General features: G+C 46.0%; 1 protein-coding gene across 2 annotated transcripts in view; it reads left to right on the forward strand.

Moving 5' to 3' along the window:
- TAFA1 (TAFA chemokine like family member 1) overlaps positions 1 to 22,037 on the forward strand; it is a 1,243,985-nt gene that overhangs the window by 1,026 nt on the left and 1,220,922 nt on the right. For both annotated transcript variants that reach the window (XM_069206577.1, XM_069206578.1), the window contains exon 2: positions 2,856 to 2,976. In XM_069206577.1, coding sequence (XP_069062678.1) covers positions 2,865 to 2,976 — 112 coding nt within the window. In that variant the 5' untranslated portion in view covers positions 2,856 to 2,864. The remainder of the gene's footprint in view (positions 1 to 2,855; positions 2,977 to 22,037) is intronic.

Here is a 22,037-nt window from a genome sequence, read left to right on the forward strand (position 1 = left end):
GTAGGGTCACCCCTATGCTCACACTCTGCTGCGTAACCCATCCTTTCAGCTAACAAATCAGCTCAGCGCAGGCAGAAGCCACTTGTGAGCTTGGTACTGTGCCCTGGATTGTATTTAAGCATTGCTTTTTACTTTACGTTAAGATTGCACACGAAGGCAGATGTCATCCCCAATAGTGTTTGTGTTAAGGTGCTAAGATTTTCTTACAGGTTTCGCAAACCAACCTGCAGGCTACTGCTCTGCAGAGAGATAACTAGACAGTGGCATTGCACAACATGGCTAGGGTTGCCAACTGCCCCCTTTAACCGAACACTGGTTTTCTGGGACAGAACTTCTCTAGCTTCTGATGCCTTATGATAACAATGGTTGCTAACACTCACCTGGGATAGATAGATAGATAGATAGATAGATAGATAGATAGATAGATAGATAGATAGATAGATAGATAGATAGATAGATAGATAGATAGATAGATAGATGTTGTTCAGAGTCGGCTATAATATTCAGACGGTGGAGAGTGTTTTAGAGTGTCGATGAAGGCCATTGTTATGCTGGAGCAAACGCCTAGCATTTTTTTTATTTAGTTCAGCATCCACCTTAATTTTTTTCCACAGCAGACTGGAAAGAGTCTCCCGCTGGTATGCCATTTGCAGGTTTGAAATTATTACTTCTCTGCCCTCTTAATACAAAAAAAACTATTTGACACAATGACCTTCCTGGCTTGAAAGACTCGAATTAAATAATGCCCTGCTGATTGGATTATTGGACGGAAAGGCTCTGCGTGATTGGTCGGATCCGAGAGTGCCTGAAGTTTTGCCGATGCCAGTGTTGCAGAAGGTGCTTTGCAGAGTGAGCTGCCCTGGGCAAAGGTTCGGAAACTCGCACACACCTTCAGTCTTTGCAGAAATTTAGCACAAGCCAGGTACCACGTCAACGCCTTTGCAAGTGTTTGGGTCTAAAACGTATGCAAAAAAGAAGAAATGCGAGCCTTACTACTACACTGACAGTTTTATTAATTTAATGGACGAGTTTTTCTGCAAGTTCTGACACTCCGTATCCCATATACTGACGGATCGCAGCCCCGCTGGCTTTGTACTTCAGGCTGATCTGATTACAGATCTTTACGAGCGGATACTGAGCAAAATGAGCCGATTTTGTCAAGGGAATTGACCGTGTTTCTGAGAAACAATTACTTTGTGTGGAAGACAACACTGATTAAAAATTGATATCCTCATAAGCCAAAACAGTTTGTTACCTACTGTGTAGGTACTGAACAGACAACAGCAGTTCTACCAGTTACATGCTTATGCATGCTCGCAGACAGACAAGAAACAAGTCTGTTGTCTGTTTTCCAGATTGTGTTTACCCATCTCACTACGTTAGAAGGCAGCAGATGGGATGCTCGCCCTTCCTAGTAGTGTAGGCTAGGTGTAGCTCTGTGTGGAAACGGTGTGCTCCGATTAGCTTCCATGATGCGTATTGCCACCACACTGCAAAAATAGACACTTTAGCCTTCTTTCTTAAAATTACATTGACTGCATTTGATAGTAAGTAAGCGGATAGGGGCAAAGTATTGAGATCTAATATATCAGTGACATGAGTTTGCCCTGCCTTCTCTCTCTTGGATCATTATAGTGTCATTTGTACTGCTGAATTATTTAGCTTGGTCAATAAGGCCTCTTGACACACATCTTCCCCGGCTGTCTCTTTTTGACATAACGTGTTATATGAAGGGTGACTTTAGTGGGACATGAATATCTAGAATGTCCCATAAACGTATTTTCGTTTGACCTTTTCAGTTCGTCTTTTTTTAAAGGATTTTAACAATTTTCTTGAGTAGTGCAGGCGAAACGTTAACAGCACAGCAGCAATCAACATGTAAACAAGTAATCATGATAACGTCGAATCAAAGCGCAACCAAATAAATGGGACTGTGTATCTTGTATTTAAAAAAAAAGCCGTAACCAACATCTGTGGTTGTCGCTTCCGAGACTGACCGTTTATATTCTGTGATTTCTGTTTCTCAAACTCCTCATCTTTTGAGGCTCCACAGTACCACACCTTCCACCTGGCATGGGCATATTGGCCTTGCAGATGTTGAGTGTGATAGGGTTGGGTGAGGGGTTGTGAGTGGACTACTGGATGAGTTACTGTCCTATCATAAGATGTTGGTTATTGCCATTGGTATTGCAATGTAATGCGTCGGTGTACTGATGACAAGCATGCACATCACTGCACATGTCACTGCAGCGCATACTTAGCAGGCATTTGGCTAGCCCTATCCCCTCTTGAGCATGCAGAGCATATCACACTCTAGACTCTCTCAAGGGGTTAAAACCTAAGTTTGTGTCATCAAGAAAAGAAATATCCACTCCTCAGCTTTTATTTGACAACCTTTGCATTCCAGGAGTTGTAAACATGGTGGGCTTACATTGAGCATTTGGACTGACACAGCTGAACAGAGTAATTGCAAAAGAAGCACAAAGAGCTCGAAACATATCCTGGTGGCACCGAGTTTGGTGTCAATCCTACACCCCAGAAGAACAGAGTTGAAAAAAGTAGCTGAAAACAACACTGCTTTAGCAACCCACATGTCTGTGCTACTTGCATCTGCCACACGTAACAACATGCGCCTACAAGAGCGTGCTAGACCACACACATTAACATAAGGATTGGAGAATCATAATAGCTAATCATCAAACTAAAATTAATAAATTTTTTCATGTTCAGACCTAGAATCTGCTTCAATATACCTAAATATGCAAATACACATGTAATGTTGTGGGTAGGTATGCATCTGTGCTCTAACTCTTACCTGCAGATGCTGTCCCTGAATCATATTTTTGTTTTTTTAGAAAGTGACAATGGTGTCTGCAGTGTCCTGGGTCCTGTATTTGTGGATAAGCGGATGGGCATTTCTGCTCTGCCAGGGATCCCTACAGCACAGCTTCCAGCAGTATCACCTGCACCGACCAGGTAGGAAGAACACATTCGAAACTACCTATCTGCCACAAAAGGAAAGGCCACAGTTTCGTGGCTTAATTGTTTTTGTTTGGTGCCCAACAGCAAATTGAGTCAGAAGTAGAGACTGGCGATGTTTGTCATCTGCAGAAACTTGGGCACAAGGGAATATTCTGAGTTTACTTGGATGACACATTTTTAGTCAAGGAGAGAAGCTGTGAATGGAACCCAAGTTTTGTAGTTATGACACCTGCAAACTTGCCACTATGTCACCCCTGGAATATGATTAGTGATGCCTTGAAAATAACAGAGCCCTGCGGTGTAAAAGCATATAAGGATTCAAAAAGGGTGAATTCAGTAGCTGTTTCCTCACTTCATGGGATAAGCTTCATTTATTGTTTATGCTGATGTGGTTAACGAATTTGTTGAGAGGCCAGCAGAAGTAGGAGAGATCATGTGACTGGACATATTTCAGAGAATGCATTTTGGTTTGTAATTCTGTTCAAGCCCCGTGTCTGTGTTTTATTTCCATGTTGAAAAATAATACATTTTGTCCACTGGGAAATAACTTCCTCCCTTCACATAACTTTATTTCGTTTTGCTGGTGGTAGCGGTCTGGCAAGCATGACTCCGTGAATAACTGAAGCTTTCGGGTTCCTAAAAGCAATTCTGAGAAAAGATTGTTTCATTTCTGCTACTGCACGGAGTGCAAATGTGTTGGCGAATCTCTCCCGGTGTAGCGCCGAGCAGGGTGAGATTTTATTGCCAGTAAGTGGTTTATTAATAAACGCTTAGCAAGTCGCTTAGACAGAAACAGAATGCTGCAACATACTGTCAAGGCTGCCACAACATCATTTCGAAAGCACGTGGGTAAAACAGCGAGGCCGAAGAAGCCACCTTGATTTGTGCAGTGTGGTTCTAAAATTTTGAAATGGCTGCATGATCCTCCAAGTGCAGCCTGTTCAAAATGAGAGTCAATGTGTGTGTCCTAGATACAGCTTGGAGTTGGATCACTATCTATTGCCACATTCACTGGAGTTATGGGATTCTACCGCCGTGGCACTTTCCGCAAATGTATGGATTTGCCGCAGTGCCACATAATTTATCATCTGCTGTATAATCTACAGATTTTAACAGAAACAGATCAAAAGTTACTCAAAACGCATCAACTAGTATTGCCACACAATGGAAGGCCCTTTGCAAAGATCAATTGGCCACATTTCAATTGTTTATTGGTGTGTTTGGGTGCTAAACAGGTCCTAATGAGGTGCAACCTTTGCCCATACATTGTTAATATGAGTAAGAACAACACATTAAAGAAACTAAGGCCCGTATTTATACTTTTTTTAGCGCCGCATTTGCGCCGCTTTTTGACGGCTAACGGCGCAAACCTACAAAATACAATGGTATTTTGCAAGTTTGCGCCGTTTTTGCGTCAAAAAACGACGCAAATGCGGCGCTAAAAAAAGTATAAATACGGGCCTAATACTATTAGAAAATGTGCCGAATTACGCCACTTACGTTGTCTTTTCTTGTAACATGGAATAGTCAACCCTGCTGCATAATTTGCTCCTCCCCTGCCGCACAATTCTAGAGGCCCTGGCAATTGCACAGTGTTATCCTGTCACTAGTATGGTGTGGCCATATTGATTAACAATTTTGTAATGGTGCTGTAACTGATTCCTAAATTTACATGCTTTATACTAAGAACAAGGAGCATTCTAGAAGCGAGGTTTTTGGCAGGTGAGATCTGCAATTGTTCAGCCGAAGGACTTGTACCACCCTATGTGAACTGGTGAGATAGATTCCGCCAACCAGAAGGCCTAGATTGCAGGCATTAACTACTGTTGTATGTGCACATTCCAAGTTCAGCGAAAGTGTGAGGACAGTCAGGAAGCAGGTGGTGACAGAAGCTATGGGCATGTGCGGGTGAGATTGGAGTGATGGGATCCAGTAGCCATACTGTCCACACTAAAGCTGGTCATGAACTTTTCTCCACGTTATGAATTAATGTTGGATAAGTACTTAGCAGCTGATAGCTCCATCGGCAGAGGACAGTAACGCTTAGCTCTGCCACACTGTGCTGTGTAAGCAACTTTCAGGGTTACATGAGTACGTGCCCTCTGAAGGCATTAATTAATGCTTCCCCATCAACCTGCATTATCACCTCGGGTCCACCAGTGGTGGGCTAACTTAACCAGCTGTTAACTCACTAAGCAAAGAACAGTACCACTCAACCACAACATAGTGTTTCCTGCCAGGATCCCTCAACGTCCCATCTGTATGTAACGTACACGGATCTCCAATCAGGATGTGGCAGTCCTGCATAAATCAAAGCAATAAATACTTACTCATAGAACGATAAACCAAACTGATGCAATCAATCATCGACAGAAAATACCTTTAAAGCTTTTCCTGTGGAGAGTTATGACTCTCCTCAACTTTAAGTTCGGTTTCGGTGCTACATCCTGCCTAGTAATCAATTTAGCACTTTTCCTCAACAGAGGACACCTAATCATTAACCAAACTGGTAGAATAAATCCTCATCTGAAGGAAGGAACAACATGCCGATAAAAAACATATACCATCATTATGTGAAATCAGTGTAAACAAGTAGCTGTGTTAGAAAGAAAAAACAGAGATGAGGGACAAAGATTCAGTGCGGCGCAACGTTTCCCTAAGCTTGAAAAATGACCTCTTTTATGGAACAGGAAGAGCACGACACTAAGTGCATACCAAGTATCAGGGAAAATGCGCGAGATGACAAATCTTTCACTCAGGGCCGTGATACAGACAGAGTGATGGTTTTACAGCCGCTTCGTCGCCCGCTTGGGGATAGCAGGCTTTTCCCTCTCGTGAGTCCCTCCCGGGCAGCTTCCTCGCGCCACGCGTGAGTAAGATGGATGGCCTTCTGATACTAGGCGGCCAATTCCAGTCTCTCAAGAAATAATCCACTCGGTTGACAGATGAGCGGGGTTTGACACGGTCCTCACCCCGGCCAGGCCCTGCCGTACCTTCAGTGTACACACTACATGGAAGGAGTCTTAGAGGGAACAAGCCTATGGTGCACTGTGCTCCAGCATCCGACACGAACCTCGTCACTTCGATAAAGCTGTGAATACGAAACGTGTCGACTGAACCGAACAGACCTGGACATAAAAAAAAAAAAAAAGAAACAGCGAATATGTTAAGCAGAAGCCTTCCTGAATGTTAATGCGAGTTGAGTGCAGTCCCTAAGCACTTCCTATTTTTCATATTTATGACATTAGAAAGGCATCATTTACTTTCATTTAGGCACTTTTTTTGGGCAAAATTAAAACGTTCCATCAAATAAAAGTGAATAGAGGAGCGCCAAGCTGGATGCGAGGCATGCTAACGATCACTATAATTTATAATTTCCCTCGCTTGGTGTTGTATGTGTATGAAGTTTAATTTTTTTCCGCACTGCAAACGACTGTAATCAATGCGGTATCAAGCATCCCATTTTATGGCGGTGCTTAGCGGAAGGCTAGGTGTGTAATGTAAAAGTGACATACCGAGCAATTATGCACGCACCAGTAAAAAATGTCTTACTGTAAAGGACCATCTAACCTGCTTAATTTCACTTATTTGCTCCCTGTTAAAAGTAGCTGAGAATAAGAAACTAGCTGTGCACTCTAGATAGTTCAATGATAACGACTGCTTCAAATTTGTAATTTTCAAGAATAAGCTCATAAAGCTGAATTAAAAGATAGCGAGTCCCTGTATGTATTTCGACACTGCTAGATTTTTTTGAAGATAGCACACATAGGGGCATATTTATACTCTGTTTGCGCCGGATTTGTGTAATTTTTTTGATGCAAATTCGGCGCAAACTTAACTCCATATTTATACTTTGGGGCTAGACCCGTTCAGCACCAAAGTTATGGAGTCTGAGTAATTTTTTGGTCGTGAAAACCTACCTTGCGCTAATGACATGCAAGGTAGGCGTTCCCGCGCAAAAAATGACTCTAAGGCATGTGCGCCTCATTTATCCTCCCGCATCATTTTGACGCACAGGAGGAGGTGGGCTTTAAAAAATGGTGCCCAGACGGATTTGCGCCGTTTTTTAATGCCTGGGTCAGGGCAGGCGTTAAGGGACCTGCGGGCTCATTTCCATGGTTTGCAGGTGCCCTTCCCTGCCCCCAGGGAAACCTCCTGCCACCTTAGCCCACCCCTGGAGGACACCCATGGATGGGGGGACCCATCTACGGTAAGTAGAGGTAAGTAATTTTTTCTTTTTTTTTAGGTGGCATGGGGGGGCCTAACTTGGGCCCCCCTACATCCCACTGTGACCAATGGTCATGCCCAGGGGACAGAAGTCCCCTGGGTATGGCCATTGGGCAGGGGGGCATGACTCCTGTCTTTGCTAAGAAAGGAGTCATTTCCATGGGGGTTGTATGTCAAAAAATGATGCTAGTCAGGTTAGAGCCATTTTTTTTACTCTAACCTGACTTGCATCATTCTTTGACGCACAACCCCCAGTCTTCCCTATGCCTCCGTTGCCCTGTTAGAGTAATTTATTTTGATGCTAACCAGGCCGCAGCGCCGGCTACCGTCATTCCTTAAATATGAGGCCCGGCTGGAGCATTTGAATGGCGGTAGCTGGCGTTAAACTTTTTGACGCAAACCTGCGCTGGCCCAGGTTTGTGTCAAAAAGTATAAATATGGGCATCAGGGCCCGATGCATGAAAGGTTAGCTTCGTCTTTGCGTCATTTTTTGACATAAAAGCGGCGCAAACTTACAAAATATATGCCCATATTTATACCTTTTTAGCGCCGCATTTGCGTCGCTTTTTGATGTAAAAATGACACAAACGTACAAAATACAAAAAATTACGCATATGCGGTGCTAAAAAGTGTAAATATGGGCCATAATTGTTTTGTAAGTTAACGCTGCTTTTGCCTCAAAAAATGACTTTTCATAATCAGTCCCATAGTTTTCTGGAAGCAAGTCTTAACTCATGGGCTGGCAATTCTGCTTTAGAATTTTAACTCAAATGTATAGATTCCATGAGAGTGGAATTATATGTGATCCAATAACAAGCATTATTTAGATTAGCTGTACTAACAAACGCACATTCACACATTTATTATTACAGGCAGTGGTCAAATTCAAGATTATTATCATAGTACATAGTAATTCACATGTGAAATAACTGTCTACTTCATCACAGAGTACATATTGCAAGGACATTACACTGAGAAATCACTCTCTTACTAGACAGGAGGCCTCTTCATTGTGAATTTACCTGCCTGTATCAATTTGTTTTGTGGTTTTGGCTAAATACCTCTTTCTTGAACAAACGCACATGAAAAATTCCATGTCATAAGCCACATATGCAAATGTGCGGATTGTAATATGCTTTCTGTTACCATTTTTGAGGGAGTGGAGGAATATTCTTACTCACCCGAAATTAAGTTAGAGTTTTCATTGCAAAGCCTTTTTTGTAGGGGTATGTCCATGGACGTCATTTAAGGGTCACCAGGGGTCGCAGCAGCTTGCCCTTTGCGACCCCTAGCACTGTCTTTGCGACCTCTGGCCTCAGAGATGGCAAATTCAGTGCCAGGGACACATGGGCAGCTCCTCTTTATGGACGCCAGTTGGGGCTCCGCTCACTTTGTTTTCTGTTTTTTAAAATTTTTATTACACTAATAGTGAATAATAATATATTATTCACTATTAGTGTAATACAAATGTGAATATGCCCTGCCATGGCAGCTGAGGTAAGTAAAGTGCCTTTAAATGTATGTTGAGTGCATGCTTGCGCAGAGGCATAGCTTGGTGAGTCAGATTGGGAGGGTGTGAGCGTCAGATTTTCCAACAAATAGGACAAGCAGGGCACATGAGCGGGCCTAAAGGGGCAGTGGAAAAATAAACTAATGTGGATTGGCAGTTGTTGTAAGTGAGAAAAACACAATGGCTCAGATTTACAACAAAGTGGCGCAGTGCAGTGCTGCACCAAAATAGCAGCACCATGCTGCGCCACTTTTGAAATTCCTGGATGTGCCATATTTACATGAATATCACGCATCCCTGTGTTTCCTCCTGCGCCGGGACTGAATTAAGCTGCCTGGGTCAATGCAGACATCCTTGCACCATAGTGCAAGGGTGTCTGCGTTGAGGAGATAGATTGTTTATGCGCAGGAAGGTGTCTCTTCCTGCACATAAACAATCTACAATGGCGATTTGCCACTTCTATGTGTGCTGCAAAGTGCAGCACACATAGAAGTATCAAAGTGTCATTTTGGAATGACTGTTTATGTGCAGGAAGTGGCACTCTCCAGCACATAAACAATCATTCATGGCTGTTACCTCCTTTTGCGTGTGCTGCAAAATGCAGCACACATAGAAAGAGCAAAAAACGAGGAGGAATAAAAGTATTCCTCCTCGTTGTGCCATGCTAATGCCACCCCTGGAGTGGCATTCGTTTTTGGCACTGCCTCAGATTTACGCCTTCTTGTAAATCTGGGACAGCATCAAAAGCAATGGGTGTTGCAATGGAGATCCCACAGCAACACCCATTGCACAGCCTGCTGATGCAGAAAACGGCGTCTGAGGGACCCATATTTACAAGGAGGCATTAAGCCACAAAAAGTGTCTTAATGCCTCCTTGTAAATATGGTGCAGTGAAAATCACAACTGGAAAGTGACGCTCCAGCTGCACTACGGCCTCGTAAATCTGGCCCTATATTCTGTATAGCAACATTTTTGAACACTTTCGAAGCAGTAAGGGAGAGAGTGTGTGTGTTTTTGTCTGTGTTTATGTAAAAAATCCAGGCGAAATCCGACAGACACCTCACTATACCAGACTGAAAGCACTTGTACCCAACTATTTGCCAGAAGATAGATTTATTAGGGGAGGTGTAACACCCCCCAAAAAAACCCTGAAGCTAACCCCATTGCATGCGGGTAAGAGTGTGTTTATGTGAAAGTGTGTGCAAGTAAGAATTTGTGTTTACCTATAAGTATGTGTCTGTGAACGAAAGTGGAGGTCGAAGCGCGCGTGATGTCATCTCCACTACCCCTGGCATTTTGATGAATTGATGGCCATGGGTATGTCAATTTATCATAGTTTTTTTTGTATAACTGTGTGAAAGTTCAGCAAAATTAAGTGGAATTATGCATAATAAACAAAATGCAAAACTGGCATTTGGCATTGGATTCTATTGTGAATTGCGTCCTCCCATCCACTTTGGATGCGAAGATGCATTTTCTCCTACAAAAATAGCGCAAAAAAACAAAAAGCACTGCAAATAACTACCACTCCCACTCCATTGTTCGCATTGTGCCATGCTTTAATAGGAAATTGTGACAGCAAATGATGCATTCATGGTACATTTTTACAAAGATACAAGCATAATTACGTTATGTGGCATAATAACGTAATTTCTTGACTTTAAGTGTAATTTAACATTTCCAAAATTGTACTACTTACGTAGTGTAATACATATTTTGCCTGGGCCTAGTTGTTTCAATTTCTTTATAGCTCTGGTGCTGTCAACAAAGCTGAACATATCTTTCCAAAAATAAAAATCACCCAATTGGGCTTCAGCATGGCAGGTTTTGTGCAGCTCTATCAAGTGAGAAGAAAAAAAAGCTAGCAGTCTAAAAAGTGACTTTTCCCATTTAATTCTCATAGAAAAGTTTGCTCTTTTCTGTAGAAAGAAAATGCAGAGTGGATCTACATAAAATTTGCCATAAAAGTATAACTCATTCAAGAAATTTCATATGCCTGGTTTGGTATTATTCATTCAGTAGCTTTTGGTAATTTAACATTACAAAAAAGTGTCAGGTGGGCTTTGAACAGTTAAAAAATAAGAGATATCTAGTCCATTTATCTGCAGATGGTCTGTGACCCTGTGCTCGTGGACCATCTCTGTACCCATATTAAAAAAAATAAAGACATCTTTTTGCATCTGAGAACATTTTCTCCCATTGTCCATTTCAGGTGCATGGACCCAGTTTGGTCATGGACCTGAAGCATGTGATTGGTTTGTGATCTCTGGGCTGCAATAGAAAAATCTGTAGCAGATGGCATTACAGTCAAGGGGCTCTGCCATCATCCCTTGGAAAACAAACTGACAGAGCCATAAGGGATCAGGGAAGCCTCCCCTGGCCCTCTCACTTAGAAAGGGAAGCTCAGAGGCAACCCCATTGACAATATTACAAATCAGTACATTTTGTGGAAACTGAGGTATGGCTCCTGGCCCAGCAAGGTTCTGAGGTTTGTGATTAGTGTCCATGAACCCTGTAGTGTCCTGCTGGACACATAGTAGTGTTTATACCAGTCACTTGTAGAGGGTTGGCCTTTACACCCACCCCACACCCATCCAACACAAGAATCAGCGGTCAGGTGACCCTGTGAATAAAAGAGCTGGAGTGCACATGCTTGTGGTCAGTTGAGTACCATACAGCCATGTGTCTGAGCTATAATTTGTCTGCTATGTGGGCTTAAGGCCCAGGACACCACAAACCCCATAGCAAAGTCATCTGGACCCTTCTTGGGTCCTCCGTTAGATTTGTAGGCTAGAAGCAGTTTTGAAAGCCATGGCAGATGTCCTTCTGTGGTCCACATGTCTCTAGGGCTGCTGAAACCCACATTGGGGTCTGTGCACCAACCCAACAATTAGAAAAAAATATTAAAAAAAATAAAATAAATTAAATAAAAGGGCCAATGCATCCTTGGCCGCCAAAAGGCAGTGCACAGTGGCATTGGCTGCTCACAGCAGATTGGGTGCAGATCTTTGCTTATAACTTGCCAGACACACCTTGCATTTCAAGTGCAATACTTATGACAGTATGTAACAACACATAAGAGCACAGCATCATTAAGTAACACTAAATATTCAAACCAATAATTACTACTATAGTCACAGTCCTCACATTATCAGTCGCATTTGTAATCTCATACATAATCTCACTTCAAGATCATATATGTGTCATTTGTGATTACATCTGTCACATCAAGGGTGAGGGCATGAGCACTGCATTTGGCATGCAGGTTTTGGTCTGCACAGCTATTTTACAGTTTATATATTGCAGAGATAACCATGACTGGTGTACTTCAGTGTTTTTTTACATTTTGTTTTGTAACATAACATCACTTTTGCTTTTGTGCTTTAGTGAATGTCAGGGAGTTCTTTCGAACATATGGTAAGGTAATGTGACTATTCCTTACCATAACTAATCTATAACTATAATTTAACTGTGAGTGGAAATATATGCTGAAGACCTTCAGGCAAACTTCCCTGAAAGTAAAAGTCACTCCAATGGAACCTGTGGAAGCCTCGTGTGGATTGGGCTTGCAGGATTGAATAATAGAAAAGGAACAATGAACGGTCAAGATAATTACAGCAACTATTCTGACCCTACATGTCTTCAACAAAAATCACTCTGAGCGTAGGGGACATTTCCTTTTTGTAATTTTTTTTTAAAAAAGTTTTGCCAGCTCTGCATTTGGTAAATCCAGAGAAACTGTGTGAAGTTGCAAGTCATTATGCTTTTCTATGTGTGCACATCCCTATCATAACAATAGAATGTTTAAAAAAGTAGTTTCTTAATTGACGCAAATGGTAGTCCACCACAACTAGTAAAGTCACTAACTAGGTAGGTTAAGATAAAGGTTTCAATAACTAAATACTGATTTGGACCCTTGGTAGCTATGGCACAGAGCAGATAGACTTTTCTTGATGAAAATATGTAAAGCATTTAGAAATAACAAAATAGTTAAAAAGTCAAAAACAAAACACAACAAATATCCCATTCTAATTTATAAAAATAGAGTAAACTTTATTTAACAAAATGACACTTAAAAAGGCCTGAAATCCAATATGTGAAACCAGAGATATGAACTTTTAAATATTTAAGGCAAAAAGCAGAAAGAAAAAGTAAAGCGTCAATCACTAATCACTGTTTGTGGTTGACCGGCATCGAGGCATGATTTCGAGCCCACCACGAAGAGATGAACCACCATGAAGGTTCATCCTGTTCAATGATTTTACTATCTGACTTATGGCCTAATTTAGGTATCAGCGGACGAGTTACTCTGTCACAATGGTGACGGATATCCTGTCTGCCGAAATATAAATCCGCACTATATGCTATGAGATTTATATTTCAGCTGTCGGGATATCTGCCACGATTGTGACAGAGTGACTCGTCCTCCGAGATCTAAATCATGTCCAGAGTCTCTGAAATTGAAAACAAAATCCTCCCAACAGGGAAGGCAGCAGGCATTTCCTGCAAAGTCCCTTTGAAGTCAGATAGGCACTGTGCGAGGTCCCGCTGTAGTCATTGATTCTGGTGGCAAAAGCATTGAGTGGGAAAATTTAAATTTCATACCCAGGGAAGTCCTCTCAAGAGCCAGATACTTTGACACCTTGTACCAGTCAAGATTCCTACCATCAGAGAGGGTCTCTTTTGCAGCTCAGAATCCTCCAGTGAGGCAAGGCAGCAGGGTATATCTGGGCAGATCACACCAAAGTCAGATGGGCTTTCCAGGAATTTTCAGGTGGCAAAAAGCTCCTTGCTGGACTAACCTGATTTTCTTGCCCCGCAAGGCTGTGGCATGGAAAGATTGACTTTGGTGGGTGTTCCCTACCCTCTGGAAGTTCAAAACATTTCTAAATTCAAATGTTTAAAACATTTCAGAATAACCCCTGCTTGACACCAGTAAGACTCCCAGGTCATCAGGGACAGCACTTTGGGGGTCAGGATGCACCATAGCAGAGGCCAACAGCAGCATCTAGTCCTCTTCCATTTGCATCTAGTCACCAGCCACTCCAGGAGAAAGTTCACTACAGGCATCAAAAACTGCAATCTGGGAGCTTTTATTGTTGAAAATCTTTATTAACACTGCAAGATGATACAAAACCAAAGAGGGACCGAGGTCCCAGCATGAACAAGAAATGACACATAAAGGATCATATGGAAAGTAAATCGAATGAAACACAGTCAACCATGCTTCTGATCATAATAAAGGGACAATTGCAATGAAACAATAAGAGAGAGAGAGACATCAAAGTCTCGGAATTAAGAGAAAGATGAGATAGGGAACTCAAAGGGGGAAGAAAAGAGGGGTGGAGAGGGGGAGCGATAGGACGAGGGTGGTACATAGCAGCCTAGTGACTCAGTGTCTGAAATGTCAAATCTCACTGAAGTGGGGCATAGGTCTGAATCACACTGCACGGTCGGTTTACATTAAGACGCCAATATAAGTCATGTTCCTTCGTGTCAAAGATCAGAATGTCAGGATATCAGAATATTGAGATATCTAAATATCAAAATAACAAAATAAAATAGAACAACTGGGACCATTTGTGCCTAGGCATTCACCCGTCATGGGCAATGATTGGTGCCTTGTACAGCAGCTGTGACTCAGTAAGATGCAGCTATGAGAGGATCTTGCAAGGGAGGGATTAGAGGGCTAAGATCAAATCTCTTAAACTAAGAATGTTTGTAAGGCCAACAAAGGCCTGCACAGACTACATTGCAAGACAGCCCGGTGGCAGTAGAAAAGGATGATATAGGAGGAGAAAAGGTGATAAGAAGGAGAGAAAAAGAAGGAAAAGAGGAGAGAAGGAAAAAAGGGGGGGAGAAAGGAAAAGAGGAAAAGGAAAAGGAAAAAGAGAGAGAGAGAGAGAAGGGTGGAAAGGGATAGTAATGGCAGGAGGACAGCGGAGAGTTGGGAGGTGGGAGGACATATTAAACAAGATGAGGAAGTGCCACAGGTGTCAACGAGTTCTGTAGAGAAAAGAGGACCGAGTTAGATACCATCAGTGTTTGGGGTGGGTTGGGGGGAGTGGTAAGGGGGGGAAGGGCAGACATATAAGTGGCGGGAGGGGAGGGGAAGGGGAAGGCAGGATGGGCATGTCAGGGTGAAGCTTTTGTATAGGAGGGAGAGGTGGGGGCTAAAAGCTAAAGGCTCAAGAGGAATAGAAATGTAATAGCCAAGGCTTTGACTTTGATCATAGGTCTGGTTCTGCTTAAAGTTGTAATCTCAGCGAGAAGCTAATAGGGACAGAAGTGAGAGATGTAGGAGACGAAGGGCGGTCCGCAGCGAGTAAGGGTGGTGTCAGCTCAAACTACGTCAGCCCTGCAGTGAGGAAGGGCGTCCACACCTAATTAAATATCTGAGTCTGGTCCTGCAGGTTGTAGATGACTCTCTCATGCGTGACTATGTGGGTCATAGCCACAATCCAATGCATATTTTTGCGGTTGCTAACGCTGTGTGTAACACTCGTCTATGCGGTCTAGACTGGGCCGGGAGAGAGGTCATATCATGCAATATGACAAGAGAAGGGGGAGCGTTGATGGAAGCAGTACAGACTCAGCCAGAGTGGAGACTACAACTTCCCACAAAGGCTGGACCGTCAGGCAATCAATTAAAATATATATCAATTCACAGCACGCCTCTGTACAGCGCCAACACTTTGAATGCAGGAGAACTCCTGTCCTGTGCAGCTTTGCTGGGGACCAATACCAGTCATGCAGCACCTTGAAGAGACAGAACTATAGTCAGCCTCCCTGGTGCCCTTTTCCAAGGCCTCCAGGATGTCCACCCAGTCCTGCCTATCAAACGTCCGGTGCAGGTGGTCCTGCCATTGTAAGCCTAATTTGTCCAGAAGAGGTTGTGTGTATAACTTCCGGGTGATGGCCTCATAGAGGCCTGCCATGACGCCCTTGCGCTGTCCCCACGGTTTCAGGTAGGTCACCACAGGCAAGGTCTCGAGTCCCCATCGGATGGTGTCAGCACCCTGTTGCAGGCAATGTTTGAGTTATAAGTATCTCCATTTCTGCCGCGAATAAAGATTAAATTCCTCCTGCAGTTTAGCAAAGGATTTAAGCGCCCTACCCTCTAGAATCTGAGCAAGATCAAGGATACCGACCCTGCTCCATTGCGGCCAGTTGAGCACCTCACCGCCTATCCGTAAACCATTGTTGTTCCATAAGGGGGCCTGGGCGTGTAAGACAGGATGGACCCTACACCAGGCCGCCCGGGTCACCCTCAAGTTCGGGTTAGCCGTACCAGAAGACTAGAGGTCGTCACAATAGAGCCCTCCAAGTCCCCCATCAGTAGAAAGCAACACCCTCTCCAGAGCTTCCCACTGTGGCAGGTCCTGCACTCCGGGCAGTGTGTGGGCCAATTGTGATAAATGTAGTGCAAGTGCATAACGTTCCACCGAGGGGAGTCCCATTCCCCTGAGGCATCGGTGTGCTAGCAGCTTAGCTGGTGCCAAGCGTGGCAGCATGGAACCCCACACAAAGGCTCTGATGAGAGTGTCAATGCTCCGCAGAGTAGAGAGAGGCACTAGTAAGGGTAAGAGCCCCAAGACATAGGTGAAAAGAGGCACTGTGACCATCCTAACCACCTGTATGTTGCCCCACATGGAGAGGCCCAGATGGTTCCACTTTTCAAAATCAAGTTTCATTCACGCGACAAGGGGATCCAGATTGTCTGCCACCATGTGCACCAGGCCTTGATTAACCAACACTCCCAAGTATTTGAGATGTCTCGGAGTCCATCGAAATGGGAAGCCGAGAAGCGTGGCTTTCGTGGTCACACGCGAAAGAGGAAGCACCTCGCTCTTGTCCTAGTTAATACGGTAGCCAGAAAGGGGCGCAAACCCATCGATGATCTCCAGTAAGGCTGGCAGAGAGCGCTCGAGGTCCGTTATGGTCAGAAGAACATCTTCGGCGTACAGGTATAGTTTGGAGATGCCATTCGACAAAGTGAAGCCTTTTATTGAGGGGGAGGAGAGGATGGCTGCGGCAATGGGTTCCATCACCAATAGGAACAAAAGGGTCAGAGAGGAAACCTCCACAGTTAACTTGTGCCGTGGGTTGATCATACAGCAGTCGTATCATAGAGATAAATCGGTCTCCCAGACCAAACCCTGCCAGCGTCGCAAACAGATAGGGCCTCTCTATGCGATCGAATGCCTTCTCAGCGTCCAGAGACAAGGCCAGCGCAGCTTCCGGCAGTTCCCTGGAGGCACATAGGGTGTGACACAGAGTAGGCAGGTGATTTTGGGAGGTGCGGCCCAGTACAAACACCACCTGAGTATGGTGGATCAGGGACAGTATGACTTTACGCAGACGATTTGCTAAGATTTTGATATCGCCATTTAGGAGAGAGATGGGACGATAACTGCTGCAGAGCAGGGGTCTCTCCCAGGTTTTGGTATAATCGCTATTGTTGGAGATGGCTCCCAAAGCCTTTGTCCTGCAGGCTTCGCTCAAAGCCTCATGCAAAATATCGATCGCCTCTTCCCCCGCCCATTTATAAAATTCTGCGGGGAATCCATCCTCCCCGGGTGATTTGTTGTAGGGGAGGTCGAAGATGACTCTCTCTATTTCCAGTCTGCTAATTTCTCCATCCAGGAGGCTGTGCCCGTCGTCTGATAGAGAGGGTAAGTCAAGATCAGCAAGAAAAGCCGCAATCTGAACAGGGCTAGATGTTTTCCCCGGAGTGTAAAGATGTCGGTAGAAGGACGCAAACTTGTTGACTATCGCCTGCAGGTGCATGAGCACATCACCTGAATGGGCACGAATGGCCGGAATAGCGAGAGCACCGTCCTCTGACGAAGCTGAGCTGCCAGTAACCGGCCGGCCTTCTCGCCTTGTTCATAGTGCCTCACCTGCAGACGCTGTAGGGCGTATTCGGCCTGGGAGGTGTATAACTCATTAAGGGCCATACGGGCACATTCCAGACAACCACGCACTGGGACAGAGGAGTGGTCAGTATATTGGCGTGTAAGACGACAGATGTCAAGTTCCAGTGCCGCTTGTCTCTCTTTTCTGTCTTTATTTGGTAACACTGTGTCCCGCATGAGCTGCCCCCGTATCGTTGCCTTGGCCGCAGCTCACATGGTTCGCCTGGATTCAACAGTGCCCAGGTTTTCTTGAGCAAAGGTGGACGGATGGGCTTTCAGCTGCGTCTTGCCCTGGGGGGAATGGTAATGGTGAATGGCAAACCTCCACGGTTTGCGGCCCGGGGATACCAGGCCCACTTGGACAGCAACGAGGATTGGAGAGTGGTCCGGGAGACCACATTCAAGTATGCAGGAGTCGTGGGCCTCGGCCACTAGGTTATGTGACATAAGGAAGTAATCGAGGCCAGATTGGGTGCCGTGCGCCGGTGACAAAAAGGTGTACTCTCTGTCAGTCGGATGCGTCAGCCTCCAATGATCCACCGGGCCGTCGTCCAACAATATATCAGACTGTAGGGCTCTGTCAGCATTATTACTAACGTCCAGGGGTCCCGTTCTGTCCAATACTGCGTCCCTGGCCAGATTCCAATTGCCCCCTATTACATAGCGGGTCCCCCCTATCTCCGTCAAGAGGCGGTTGATTTTCAGGAACAACAGGTGCTTTGGGCCGATTGTCTTGTACACGGAGCCTACACACAGACAGGAGTCACCTGTCTTTAACTTGGCAAAGACATAGCACCCCTCTGGATCAGTCCATGACTTAATAACTGTGAAGGGGAGGGTTTTGTGCAGTAATAGTGCAACACCACATTTCCGGGGGGCGCTACCCGTATCGGGTGAGGTAGGGCTGCAGCTGAAGAGTGCAGTCCCCTCTAAGTCCCTGTGCAGTTTGCTAGACTCCTCTCTGTCTAAGTGTGTCTCCTGAAGTAAAGCTATATCAGCCTACTTGGAGTTAAGGTGGGACAGAACCTTTTTTCGTTTATTAAAATGGGTAAGACCATTTACATTCCAAGATACAATCCGCAAAGGTTCCGAAGAGGGTGGGCGAGGGCCTGCCATCATACAGCCCAGTAGAATGGACGGGAAAGGGGAGGGGTGTAGGAGAGGGAAACTAGGAGCAAGAAGAGGAAGGGGTGGAAACACAAGGAATAGGCCAAGGGGGATAGGAAGAGGTTGGTGCTGTCCTCAGAAGCTGAGAAGGGGTAAGAGAAAGGGAAAAAAGAGAAGAAAAGGGAAAAAGAGAGGAGAGGGAAGAAGATGAGAGAGGAGAGAGAAGAGAGGGAAAAAGAGAGAGGAACAGAGAGAGAGAGAGGGAGAAAAAAAAGAGATCGGAACAAAAGTCCAGATGATCCCGATCTGTAACCTGCGGGTCTAAACCTAAGCCTATAGAGCTCAATTGCCTGGCCAGCGGGCCCCCGACCGGGGGAGGTGAAGCACGCGGGGCATCGCAGTCCCGCAGTCCCATTCCCCCACCAGGGCGCGAACACCAAGGGAGGGCGGCAGCGCGAGAGCACACAGCAGGCGCACACAAGAGCACGCAACAGAAGCCAGAGGGGTGCCGCACGGAAGGGGGGTAAGAGAGGGGTGCGCATGGGTGGGAGAACTGTCACACGGTTCAGCAGGAAGGATATCAAGTTGTGATCGCAACGAGAGAGACGAAACCACGAAAGCAGCATGATTGTAGGGTGTCCGCAAATGATGAAGGGAGGAGGGAAGAGGGGAAGGAAAGGAAGGGAAGAAGTGGCCGCCAGATAATAGACACACGGCAGAGCACCCAACACCAAGGTTTGGGCAGTAAAGAGCACAGCTGCGCATCTATGTATGGGCTGACCTGACCACGCAGAGGGGGTAACCGTTCAGACTGGTAAGGAGAAGTGTCTAAGCGCAAATAAAGGAGAGGGGGAATGGGGTGGGACGCAGGGAGAGGAGAGGGTGGGTCGGGGAAAGATAAAGATTGAGCCTCTGTCATGTTGTACCAAGTAGCTGTGAGAACGTACGATAGCGACCATCTATCATTGAAAAGCAGTCAAACTTAAGACATATTGCTAACAAACGGGATCAAAAAGGTCTTTTAAGCATTACTAAGTGCACTCGAACAAACCAAATAAAGGCTAGACAACGAAGTAAGGTTGCCTTAGGACGTGTGAAAATACTGATCCTCTTATAAACAAAGTGTCTGTGATGTTACAAAAGCAGGTACTCATTTCTCTGTCATCCCAGCAGAAGGGCCTCTGCAACTTCTCACTGGACTCTGCATCCGCCGATGGCGGGACTCCTTTGGGATACTGCGTTTCCTTGTCCTCTTGTGGGGGTCAGAATGGGTTTCAGAGGGGAGCGAGACTTGTCCCTGTCAGCGATCTGCATATGCATCGCCACCGCCTGCGGCACTTGGCCGCCTATCGTCGTGGCTCTTAATGAGCCTCTCCAAGTCTCTCCCCTTAGGGTGGGAGCCTGCGGTGGTCCGTCCCACGTCCTCAGGAGTGGGAGTTGAAAGAGCAACACTCGGGAGCAGTCCCAGCATGTCCTGAGTCCAGATCAGAGTCCATGGACTGGGTCTGGTTCTGAAGCTCATCCAGAAACACTTGCAGGTCTTCCGGGTCATAGAAGTCTTGTGACACCCTATTTTTAGTGATCCACACCTTGGCCAGCTCAAACAAGCCGTTTTTCACATCCAGCTGACGGAGATAGGGTCGGAGGGCCAAGAATGCCCTCCTGCGTTCGCTGGTCTCTTTGGAAAAGTCGCCCATTAGTCTAACCTCCAGATCATCTGACAGGAATGGGCCGTGCGCTCGGGACGCCTGCAATAGTTGACGGGTCTGCACATGACGTAGCAGGCAGGCTATGATTGGACGTGGGTTGGTGTCATCTCGCTGTTTGGGACCCAGCCTGTGCACCCTTTGAAATTCCAGGGGAGGGTCGAAAGTTATGCCAGTCAGCTTGGGTAGAGTCTCCCGTAGATAAGAGGTTATGTCCGCGCTTTTGATGTTTTCCGGAAACCCAAGGAAGCGAACATTATCTCTGCAGTGCCTGTCCTCCAAGTCAATCGGTTTGCTACGGAGGTATAAAAGTTCTTGGTCTCTGTCCACCCAGGAGGCAATGTGTGTTTCCACCAATGTTACTCGCTGGTCTAGACCCGTAACTTGTGACTGAAAGCCTGCTATATCCAAGCGCATGGATTTCGTCTCTGCCGTCGACGAAGCCATGGCACTGTCCATACCTTCCAGCTTGCGGCCCACCGCCGAGATCCCCTGCAAGATGCGGTCCATGGTCGCCCCCTGCGTGGTGTCCGCCATACTACTGGGTGGAATGAGTGGGTGCTCCTATGCAGGCGGGGCTCTCTGGTGGCGCAAAGCTTCTGAGAAGAGTAGTTGCTGGGACGGCTTACCCGATAGCTTACTTGCCATCCTACCGCTGGGCATCGCAAGCTCCCCAGTATAGATAGGGATCGGAAGGGTACTGATCCATGGTGCGGCAGATGTGGGAGGGCAGGCGAGCGATGCAAAAGAAGAAGAAGGGGAGGGAGATGGGTCGTCTCCCGAGCTGAGGTCAGATCCCGGCAAAGACCAGAAAGCATCCACTGGGGCATTAGTAACCAAGGGCCAGAGGTCCAAAGTCAAAAGTCAAAAGTCAAAAGTCAAAAGTCGAAAGCGGGGTGGAAGATGTTGGACCCAGTCGCTGATGGCCCACTGGGAAGAGAAATGGCAGATCAGAGAGTCCTCCATGGGGCCAGCGCCGGGAAGACTAGTCCAGTACTGCTAGCACACCAACTTGATGGTCCAGGGTGATGCGGGGGTAGTACGGGGGCCCCCCACCGCATCAAGCAATGTTGCGAGTGGTCCCCTCTTGGCAGTCAAATTAGGGTCCCACCCATGTGTTGCCTACAGGGCGTAGGATAGAGTATCTTTTGCCGCACCCAAAAGTATATAGGCCCAATGCATGGACTCACCAGGCTCTGCCCCGCCATGTGGCTCTCCTCACCTTGCAAAATTCAGCCTCTCCAGTCCTGTCACGGACCCCCCCTCCACGTCCACCTTCCAGGGGCCGTCCTCAGCAGCGCCGCTCCGCCGCGCTCTTGATGCCCATAGCGGCTATTCCCTTGTGCCGCTGTAATGCGCTGATGCACCGGTGTGCCGGTGTGTGCACCCGGGAATCCACCTGGGTGGGAGAGGGTCAGAAGTTATGTGGGGGCAGGTCGGACCGCTGTTCCCCTATCCCTCGTCGAGGTTCTGATAGCAGGTGGGCCAGAAACGGGGCTCCAGACGCTGTCCCAGGTGCCACCTGCACCACAGCAAAGGGGAAAGAAGATGGGTTAGGGGGGTAGGGTGGGCGAAGGCACTCAAATG

This window comes from Pleurodeles waltl, chromosome 9, assembly GCF_031143425.1.
Source record: "Pleurodeles waltl isolate 20211129_DDA chromosome 9, aPleWal1.hap1.20221129, whole genome shotgun sequence".
Classification (NCBI taxonomy): domain Eukaryota; kingdom Metazoa; phylum Chordata; class Amphibia; order Caudata; family Salamandridae; genus Pleurodeles; species Pleurodeles waltl.